Source organism: Patagioenas fasciata, chromosome Z, assembly GCF_037038585.1.
Source record: "Patagioenas fasciata isolate bPatFas1 chromosome Z, bPatFas1.hap1, whole genome shotgun sequence".
Taxonomy (NCBI): domain Eukaryota; kingdom Metazoa; phylum Chordata; class Aves; order Columbiformes; family Columbidae; genus Patagioenas; species Patagioenas fasciata.
The window spans coordinates 11,527,962-11,539,308 of record NC_092560.1 but is presented as its reverse complement, the minus strand read 5'-3'; the positions used below and the strand labels follow the sequence as shown (position 1 = coordinate 11,539,308).

Sequence of the window (11,347 nt, the reverse complement as noted above, 5' to 3'; positions counted from 1 at the left end):
CGACCTTAAGGGCAATTAAAGTGGGAAAAACTCCTCCTCTCCACTTCCCCATCTGCTACAGATCAGTATGAACCAAAGCACAAATAATATGCATGAATACAACAGGGAAAAGACCATCAAAAGCAGAGGGCTTAAGCGCATCAACATGGAAAGGATTTGTAAAGAGCTGGCAGGCAGACTTGGAGAAGGCAATTTCATTACAACAGAGATTTCCCCTGGAAATGGTGCTCTCAGAAAAGCTTAGTGAACATATAGTGAACAGAATGTTTGCTGCTTACACAGACAACATGACCTCCTCCACCATCTGCAAGATGACTTTTTCTCTTGTCGGCACAAACCCATGGATAAAAAACCTTCCTGAGGATTTCACAGGCTGACTCCAAGCTTTTTAAGTTTCAGTTTATTCCAGAAATTATTCTCTATTTTTTTCAGATCATGTTAGGAACACAGTGGAAGACTTTGGATGCCTGCCTCATACCATTAGATCGTGTTTATTAAACATGCTGATACTACCTTCTCATAGTCTCATGTAATGCTTCATTTAATGTCTCCTCTCTGCACAACTAGGTTGAATGCCAATGATTTTAAAGAGAGTTACCTGTGACAAGAGAGAATGAGGAGAGTTATTTATTTCCAGGTCACTGATTTTTTTTGAAATCTTTTGCACACTAATTATCCACGGATTGAAAGGAAATTTCCCCTCACCACTTCAATTTTCCTGGATTTGTCTCCACATCAGTACCACACTAGAGTCTCAGTCTTGCTTCCAAGAGTCAGAGTTTAGCTGTTCACCTATTTACTCCTTATCTATTGTGAACTCCCTGTGTGACAAGTACATTCAGATCTTGAACTGATTATTTCACTCTGCTGCCCCTACACATCCAAACACAGCTTTCCATTGAACCAGTAGGAGCTTCTGTGCACCACGACTGCAGGACCTGCATAACCAAAGAGAATACACATTTTCACAAATTTCAAGGACTAATTTATAACTGCCCTGCTATTTTTTGCATTTGCAATCCTGATGAGATTAATAAGATTGAAATTAACTGCTGTGTTCTCACAGTTAGTCATACCTGATTGTGGTCTCCCATGCTGGCAAGTACAGGAGGTGCATATGAAAACTGGTCTTTGACATGAATTGTTCTTCCTTTGTGAAATTTTTTTTCAATTCATCCTCCTTTCCTTTGCTTCTGAGTCCTAAAATGTGTACCATTTATAACCTAAATCTAGTGTTATGAAAACATGGAGAGAACAAGAGAACTGACAGCTTTCCAACAAACTAAACCAGCCTAGAGAAAATAACCTTTTATGACCTAAAGACTGAAAAGTAACAGTAACACATCATAACTGCAATGATGCACTTCAGTTAGGAGAACCTTGCAGAAACCAGGCACTTCCTCCGTTTCCACCTCCTCTTCTTGGCTATACTTTTGCAGTCTTTCTTTCTGGTCTGTGCGAGGACTGACATGATCTCTACTCCAGTACAATGTAAGTGAAGAGCACTGAGAGGTATGCTAGTGCTGTGATCCAGACCACAGTGAATGCAACTGCAGCACCGTTTCTTGAATCCTCCAAAGACCAATGGTGCGAATCAATTTGCTGAGGACTTTGGTAGTTGTAGCAACTTTCAGTTACCCCTTTCAACACAAAAAGGCTGCAGAGTAGTTGCAGCTTTATGTCGCTGTCACATGAGCAAAAACAGTTTAAGGGATCTGGCCCATTAGTTACACAACCTCCAGTACCAAAACTACTCTTCACATATGCCTCAGTAAGTGTTTGACCGCTACAGTCTCTTCAAGCACTAAGTGGCAAACACATACCTAAGAAATAGATTTTTGTAAAGCACTTGGACTACTACATGAATGTAAAACCACACTGGAACGGTGTATCAAATGCATCGTGTCCCTAATCAAGTAATATCTTCTGTCACTTAGTCCCTTGTCATTTGCAGCGGAATTTGAGTGTTGCTGGGAAATCAAAGGCACAGCATTGGATCAATTTTCCACCACCTGACACCCCAGTGAAGAAAGAGTAAATAATTCAATTAAATTTAAATGTGAGTTTTGACTTGCAAATGCAGCGATGTACCTTTGTATTCCATGGCACTGTCAAATGTCAACAGAAGTAAACTAAAGCAGAGAGGAAAACTAGAAATTTAATAAAGAAAGAAAAAAGACCAGTGAAAGGCAAAGAGGTGCATCAACAGGTTTACATAGCTAATCTATCCCAAGGGAACTTTTTGAGACTGAGTTACTCCTGGAAATGGAGTTGATTAGCTGGAGAACTGTTTAATACTGAAATAGTAGCTGAAATGAACCCAAGTTATTGCCTCATAACAGTCTAGGGAATTAAATCTGTACAGAGGTTGCCTGAAGAGGGAGTGGGCTCTGAATTCTGGCAGGTCTTTTTGGGAGTGTTTCTCTCTCCCAAAGTGATTCACAAACAGCAAGATAGCATGGGAACCCTTCCAAGAAATGGCTTGTAATCTCGAACTTGGCTACTGGGAATTTTCTGTAACAAGCACAGAAGATATTGTCACTGTCAGTACATCCAGGCATATATACATTTACATACACATGTAGATATGCAGATGCTGTCACTGCCTTTCATGCACATACCCTTTGTGCACACTCACTCTGTACATTCAGATACCTCACCAGCACTTCGGTGAGATGCTCATCAGTAAGGTATTGCTATAACTTTGAAGTTGGAAAACTGGGTCCACGGGCAGATGAAAAGTCCCCTTGAACGAGATAAGGAGACGGTAACATAGCCAGGCACGGGACCCAAGCGTGCCCCCGTCAGACCTCTCAGCCGCGAGCGCATCCTCCCCGCAAAACAAAGGGCTAAATTAACCACGATTAATTCAGCACGTGTCAGCGCAAGCCTTGGCTCGGTCCCCGCGAGTGGCAGTTCCAGCTCCGCGGCGGGGGAGCGGAAAAGCCGCTCTTCGATTTAGGGGATTTTTCCGCCTTCCTCCCCGCGTCTTTCGCCCCAGCCACCTCCGGAGCCCAGCACCGCGCCGCTTCGGCTCAGAGCGTTCCTAGTGACCGGGATCGCCCTCGCCAGTCAGGGGGGACCCTTAGGGGCGGGACAGGGAGGCGGGGAGGGATCGGCGGGTGGGCTCGTTACCGAAAGGCGAGGGGCCGGGGGGGGGGCGTGTGAGGGGCAGCGCCTGAGCCGCGGGGGAGGCCCGCGGGGGGATTAAAGAGCGCGGGTACCTTCGGGGGCCGGCGGGGAGGCGGGCAGGCTGCCCCTCGGAGCAGACAGGAGGTGGGGCGTCAGGGGGCGACCAGCCGCTCTCCTCCCGCGGCTGCCGGCGTCTCCTCGCGCCCGCCGCACCGCGATGTGGCCCCTGGTGGCTCTCTGCTGCTGGGGGGGGCTGTCGCTGTCGTTGTCGCCGTCGGCGCCGCAGGGCCGGACGGGCGGCCCGCCGGGCGCCCTCTCCCGCGCCCCCACCTTCCCTTCTCCCGCCCTGGCGGCGCCGCCGCTGCCCGACACGACGGAGAGCAAAGTGGAGAAGCTGGGCCGCGCCTTCAAGCGCCAGGTGCGGCGGCTGCGGGCGCGCAGCGGGCGGCTGGAGCTGGTCTTCCTGGTGGACGAGTCGTCGAGCGTGGGTCCGGCCAACTTCCTCAGCGAGCTGCGCTTCGTCAAGAAGCTGCTCTCCGACTTCCCCGTGGTGCCCGCGGCCACGCGCGTGGCCATCGTCACCTTCTCCTCGCGCAGCAACGTGGTGCCGCGCGTGGACTACATCTCGCGGCGGCGGCCGCAGCAGCACAAGTGCGCGCTCCTGGGGCGCGAGATCCCCGCCATCTCCTACCGCGGCGGCGGCACCTACACCAAGGGCGCCTTCCAGCAGGCGGCGGTGAGCGCGGCGCGGGGGCTGGGGGGCGGCGGGGTGCGGTGAGGGGCGTGGTGGTGCCGGGAGGGGTGTGATGGGTGTGCGGTGCGGGGCGCCGTGTGCCTGTCGCCGTGAGGTGTGTGGTGAGGGGCGCGGTGGTGCCACGAAGTGTGTGGTGAGGGGCACAGTGAGGGCTGTGGTGGTTCCACGAGGTGTGTGGTGAGGGGTGTGGTGATGCCATGAGGTGTGTGGTGGGGTGTGAGGGGCACGGTGGTTCCATGAGGTGTGTGGTGAGGGATGTAGTGGTTCTGTTGGCTGTGTGGTGAAAGACGTGGTGGTGCTGTGAGGTGTGTGGTGAGGGACACGGTGGTGCGGTGAGGTGTGTGGTGAGGGAAGCAGTGGTTCCACATGGGTTGTGTGGTGATGGATGCAGTGGTTCTGTGGGATGTATGGTCAGAGGTGTGGTGATGCCATGGGATGTGTGGTGAGGGACACGGTGGTGCTGTGAGGTGTGCCGTGAGGAATGTGGTGGTTCCATGGGCTGTGTGGTGGTGCAAGCTGTCAGCCGCGAGGGAAAGCAATGCGAGGCATGTGGTGCAGTGTTGCTCAGGGTGGTGAGGTGTGATGGCTTGGTGTGTGGTGTGGGAGTGTGGTCTGTGTGCCTTGTGAGGGTGTTCAGTGTCAAGAGGTGTGGGGCTGTATGGTGGGATGTGAAATGTGGTATAGTCTGATCAGGGCAGATAGTCACCATTGTCTCATGCTGCCTACACCTGCAGCTCCCATGTTTTCTGCTGCCCTTGCAAACAAATGTGTGAAATTCACTATGAAGAAGCATGGAGCCAATGTCTCTATTTCAGAAGTGATAATATATATGAGTCAAGTCTGGCATCTGAAATGTCTGCTTTGTTTCTTGTCAGGGGGACTTGGGTGCCCGATAGCTGTCAGCAGTCAGAGATATCTTCATACTGTCGTCAGGTGACTGTTTTAATTGCTGATGACTGACAAAGGTGCCCTTAAGCTGTGTGTAGTATACCAATAAATAGAAGCAAGTCCAGGAACATTTCCAGACACTGGAAATTGATCATCTGTGGTGTTAAGTTGTTATACAGTCCGATGGCATAAATTTTGTTTAGGCAGCTCCTGGACATGTGTTGGCACTTGAGCATGCTGGGGAGGTTTCCCAGTAGATGGCTCATGGACAGCCAGTCTACTTTGGAAGCTTTTTTACAAGGCTAGACCGGGCTGCTCCTTAACCTTTGGCCTCTGTGCACAGGAGCATTCCCAAAGCAAGTCCAGTTTTCTGTTATTTTTATATCTAATTTCTAGTGGTGTCCTATGCCAGAACATTGGGTGTACTTTTCTTGAAACATCTTACATGCTCTCATTTGGAGTTGATGAGTGAGACTGCAAGATGTTCATCAGTGCTGGGCATGTGAAATTGGCAAAGACTATTCTCTTCTTCACATGTGGTAGGAGAAAGGAAGACCATTTTCTAATGTGCTCAGAGTTTCACATGGAAAACCTGCTTTAGGAAAACACACCCCTATGTGAGATCTTCCTCTGTCAAGTCAGGTTTCAATATAGATACATCCCAGGGTGCTGTTTGAAAAAGTTAATGATACAAGTTAAAAATAACTGTTGCAAACAAAACATAAGCTTAAGAAATACCATCTGTTTTCTTGATACACTGTGTTGCCTAATCATACCTTTGAAATGGAATAAACAGAAATTCCCTTCAGAAACCTACAATTTAGTTTTATGAGCCCAACTAAACCTTGTGGTTACAAGAGCATCACTGTCTGTCATTTTGCACTGCGGTCTCATAAGAATGTGGGAAGAAAAATATTCGCATAGTGGCAGAGAGAAATGCAATAGAAAGACAAAGTTAAATTTTGGGCTGCTTGCTGGCTCTTGGTTAAAGGTCCTGTACTGTGGTTTTGTTCAGTATGTTTTCTTCATTTGAGACAAATTACAGCTGCAGGGAATACTCTCCTTTCTAGGGACTCTTCAGAAAACAACTGTTCTAAGTTTAAAATACTTCTATTGGAATAAATCTCAAGAAGCATTTTAAGTATAGCAAAATTGTTGTTCCCTATGGGCTCTTACACTGCTGTCCTTTGTTTTTAACTGTCTCTTGGTACAATCACAATTTCTTCTTTCACTTCCCTAAAATCTCTGTTTTCTTCTTACACTTTAATGTGGGGTTTCTTCTGCTTCTAAACAGAATTCTCTGCTTCATTTCCAAAACCAAAGGTATCTGCAAACATGACAAATTCTGCAAAAGAGTATCGATTATGTGTCACAGTAACAGAAAATGAAGGAAAGTGCAGTGTTAGAATAATCTCAGCACTTAAGTCACCGTGCAGCACTTGGTAGCTCTCAAAGTGATTAATTCAAGTCTGTGACAGTTCTACGGGAACTAAGGAGGTAGATAAGTGAATTCTGTAAGATTGTCAGGCCAGTCAGTGGCTGACCTGGGAACACCAGTGAACAGAAGCAGGATTTACTTAGGAGTTACTGTCTCAGAACCCGTGGCAGCAAAACCATTTGTTTAATATGATCCTAAAAGTAGACCTACTCAGTTTGACTAGCTGTTGCACATCCATGTAATGTCCATCTTCTTTAAAAAAAAAAAAAATCAGAGTTTGCCTTGGCACTGCATTTTTGCATCCTCTCCAAAGGTGCTTTGCAGAGAGGTTTACTGTGGAGCTGCTGTTCTGTCAAAGCTCTCCACACTTACTTTTGCCACATGGAGCACACTTTGACATTCCTACCTAGTAGATTAAAGACAGATGATATCAGGTATGCAGACACATGAAGGATGTACCACAAGAGACATTGGCAAGAGACAGCACCCTGATGAAGAACGCTGAACTGCTATCAGTGTTCAGTTTTGCCACCTTGTTTGGGATTTCGTGCCACACTTGAGCTAGCAAGTGCTAGCTTCCTGTGCTGCTGTAAAAAGGCCTAGTGTTTTTGTTACTTTTCTCAGTGATGGAGGTATCACAGAGAGAGTTTCTGCTGTCACAGGCTTTTTTCCAGAGCTCCAGAGTCAGGTGCTAATCACAGATTTGGGGAAAAAAAGAAGACCGAAACATTTTGCCCTACATGACAGGAGGGAAATTTATTGCAACTACATGTAGCAGAGGCCTCTTAGGCTACCTTCAGATTGCAGGAATTTGATGGTGAGTTTGTCATGCTTGCTTGGTAAAAATCCATAGTGAAGAAGATTTTTTTAAACTTGCATCCTGACAATCAGATTTAGTAACATTTCAAGGTAATTTTTATTTAGACATTATCACTGTTTAGCTCATCTACAAACATACTAAAATGTTCTCAAATGTAAGTTTACTTTCTCAAAAAACAAAGTATGAATTTGTCTTTTATGTTATCTACAGTAGTAAATTTTAAAATAGGGAAACAGTTAAGGTATGAAGTTGTTCAGAATTCAGTTTAAGATCCCAAAACATCCCTCAAACGACATTAATAGAGGTGGTGTGAGTTTCTTGCTTTGTGTTTAGTTCGTGTCTCTTAGGAAGAGCAGATGTTGATTTTTATGAAACATATTTAACATAACAAAATATCTGTAATAGCAGTTATTTAGAGGTATTAACTTCTGCTCTTGTTCAGCAGTACTTTTAAGGCACATATGAAGTTTGAGAAAGGGGAAAAAACTAAGCTCATTCATTCAGATAACTTTGGCTTCAGTTTTGCACGTCACAAGTTGGTGGGACAGCACAAACTACATGCAGTTTGTGAGATTGTTTATTGCATTATCGAAAGTTGCAGAGCTGTTGTGACAGTGAGGAAGAACTGAAGCAGAACTGTAGTATGAGCAGGTTTGAGCGAGTGTTGCTGCAGCTAATTGAGGAATGTATTTAAAACCCAAAGAGCTCAGTAGTGTGAAGTGCCCAGTAGTGTGAATTCCCCAGCGTAGACACCTGGATTGGAGCTTCTAATTTTGAGAGATCAGCACCGCTAACAGCACTCATTGCATGTCGTGGGAGGGATGTGCATCTGTTGCCAGATCCATCGTGAAACAGAAACAAGGGTGGAAGTTTAGTGGTATGTTCTTATCTTAGCACCTAAGATTCACAGTTACATATGTACCAGCACTGATGTGCCATCTTTATTGATGGACAGTTTAAACATCATGAAGCTGCATTGATTGCTGTGGGCTAAAAAAGACGAAAATACAAATGATTTAAACTACTCCATGTGGCAGCCTCTTGACAAAATAATAATAGCTGCTTCTAAGAAGACAGGTTTGTTTCTGTCTTTCAATTGAAGTAGAATGGGAAGTATTTATCTTCAAAACTGAACTTGGAAGTTGTACTATATATGCGCACTGCTGTTGAGTTGAAGTCAGAGGTAGCGCACTGGCAGCCTTAAACAGGCAAGTCAATTGTCCTAACAACTTGGCAAAGCAGTAGCTGAGGGAGGCTTTGGTAGTTGCTCTGTGTTATTTTAATAATTCTTAGATTAAAAAGATGGGCTTTTTGCTTCTGTAGTTCATCTTTATGCTACTGAAGTCAGCGTTGTATGTAAGTGGAAGGTCTGTCACGGCACCTACAGAGTGAAGTGACACATTTTCTGAATATCTGATCTTTAAAATCTGGCTTTTGTATCTAACCTGATCTTGAGGGAGCATGAGGAGTGGCCAACCAGCATGTCAGATTCAGTGTTCTGTTGTCATCCAATTAACAAGCATGAAAAACTGGCCCTCAAAAGAATGTAAGCACATATCAATTTGGGATAAACAGTTCTAATGCTTATTTAATGCTTGTTTAAATAAGTAATGATGACTTTGTTTCTTCTGTATGTCAAAAGCACGAAAGTACAAGATGCAGCATTTTTACCCACTAGGATAACTGGCTTTCAATTTCAATGCATTTTCTGATTCAGAATCTCATTCTGAAATAAAAATAAAAAATAGTTGAAGCAAAGGAAATTAAAAATCTTTACTTTCGATTTAAATTTTTTTTTTTTTAATTTGAAAAATGTAGTACCCTCTCACTGAGAAGATAAGCATTTAGAGTGATGTGTGTTGTCTGTTTATCAAGAATGTGTTTATGGATTTTTATTCCTATGACCTGCAGAATCAGCAACTTAAAATGAGAGAGCATCAGATTCTAGCCTATTTCTGCCATTGTGCTGTGAATATCTGATGATGGCTTAGGTCAGTTAGAGCTAGCTGACAGCAGTGGGCATTTGTAAGTTCCAATATGGCCTTGAAGTCTGTATTAAAGATTATGGTGTTAAAAACTGAAGTCAACCTGATTTACCACTGTGGTCACCTTTGAAATTGCAGAGCTGATAGTTAGCAATTACAGAGCAAATTGAGAGTGGAGTTTCTGTCAGCCATTATTAGTGTCATTTCTAAATCACCACTTTTAATCAGTGTAGCATTTGTGAAAAGTACTTATCCTGCATACTGTAATCTTGCCTAGGATTTACTCACAAGATTAATATAACAGGGTCAGAGGCAAGGTACACATCTGCACATTGTTCATTGTCTTTAGACCTAGCCTGAAATGGAGCTACCTTAAGAAGTTATTAAGTAGTTAATTTTTTTTTCTCTGGCTTTTTGGCTGGGACAGGCAAGAAGTGCTCTGTTTAGCATCATGTATGGGGCTAAGCAGGATTAAGATTTTCTTTGGTTGAAAACCTACTCTTCGGAAATTGGTCTGTTTGTGCTCCCAGGACTGTGTCCTGCATTTTGGTCTAAGCAGAAGTGGGTGGTGTGGAAGTCTGGTATTTAGCTGATTAGCCATTTATTATCTTCCATTTAACTTAAGTGCAATTTGTTTTTAAAATGCTAAAATATGTGTCTTACAAGAAGCATTGAAGGACACTGCTATGTACCCTTTCGCCTCATCAGTTCAACGAGACAAACTGACTTCATCAGTGTGAGGTACAGAAGAGAGACAGCCTGGCTTCAGGCAGAAATTGAAATGCATCATCCTGGGACTCTGTATCCCAGTAGAGACCACTGGTAGGTTCGTACCTGTATGCAAGGCCTCTTATATAGTGGTTCTGTGTTGGATGTGCTGAGACCATTTATTCCAGTGTCTTCCACTCCACTGAGCAGGTAGGAAGCTGCAGCGGCATAGATACACTGCCTGAATCTAGACTCTGAATTAGACACTGGCTTCCTCTCCTTTATTCTCTGTTCTTCCTTCTCCAATATCCCTAGAAGCAATACACTTGGTAGTTCTGATCAGAAAAGGGCAAAAAATACTAGTGAGTGTTCTGTTCTTCATTGCTTTTTAAGGAATTGATTTTAAATGCTTGGAAAAATCACTTGTCAGTTCTCTTTAACACTTTGGACTGTGTGCCCTCCCAATCCATGGTTTTTATACCTCTGAATGTGCTCCAACAATATGTTCATTCTAGTACTAGGGATAAGTAGAAGCAGTGCACTATGTTGTATAAAAAGAACTGTTACTGGATGCAGTGATTTACAGTATTTACGTGCAAAGTTTGTGGCTTACTAAAACCTGGCTTGGCATTCAAGTTACTGTCTATACTTACACTTTTGCACAACTCCCGGCCAAGTACTTTGCTCATGCAACTTGGTGGCATTGAGAATGGAAAACGAGCCCATAAAAGAACTGGAAGTTACAGTTCTCTTTTTGTTCTTTAATTTTCGAGATGCTCATTATGGCATATTGTGTCTTGCTTTGTTGCAATACTTTGAGTTTGATCAGCGGTATTCAAAGATGCTTACGGTTTTAGCCAACAGAAGGACAAACTTTGAAGACATGCTAGATTTAATCTAAGTCATAGTCTCCATAAAAATACTGAAATTCCATGAAAAGTCCATGAGGTTTTATTGATTTCAGTTGTTATGTTTTCTGAATATCTTTCATGAAGTTTTAAGACTGAAATGATCATTATGGATATACTGTTTGATCATTCACATAACTGCATAGAATGCTTTATGACTTCCACCCATAAAGAGTACCTGTTGGTGATACTGTGTGAGATATAGTTGAATGGTGACGTGATGAGCTGACATTTTCTGACTTTCCCATCTGCTTTGAATAGGAAATACCATGTGTGCACTGGGAGCCTTTCAGAAGCAATGAAACTGTTACAGTGTTTGAGAGAGATCCTGAGGAACTATGCAAATGACCAGTATATTTTAGTAATGATGTGGTTTTTACTGAAGTTTTAGAAAGAAGTCACCTGAAGTCTGCTTTTCATTTTGATCCATTCCACCAGTGTTCATGTGTTCTAGCCTTGCTGAAGTACTCCTTTTGGCACAAAAAGGGGTGTTCTGTGTCTCTCATTGCTGAGTTGGGCATTACCAGCAAGGAAACTGGTATTACTGAGTGGTGGTTTCTTGTCTTTCCATCATGTACCGATTTCCCTGTACTACAGGACACTGATCTAATCCTAAACCTTACAAGGTCACATCTGACATTTTCATAACTTCTAGCTCTGAGAACCTAGATGGATGTTCCCGCCTGGAAGGATCTGCAATGCACAGTGTAGAGT

At 44.0% G+C, this 11,347-nt stretch overlaps 1 protein-coding gene across 2 annotated transcripts in view; it reads left to right on the top strand.

The window, feature by feature from the left end:
- The first annotated feature begins 3,226 nt into the window (after positions 1–3,226).
- Positions 3,227–11,347, top strand: part of SVEP1 (sushi, von Willebrand factor type A, EGF and pentraxin domain containing 1) — a 133,048-nt gene continuing 124,927 nt past the window's right edge. The window contains exon 1 of one of the 2 annotated variants that reach the window (XM_071802615.1): positions 3,227–3,868. In XM_071802615.1, coding sequence (XP_071658716.1) covers positions 3,350–3,868 — 519 coding nt within the window. In that variant the 5' untranslated portion in view covers positions 3,227–3,349. The remainder of the gene's footprint in view (positions 3,869–11,347) is intronic. The other variant, XM_065860361.2, reaches the window with a different exon arrangement.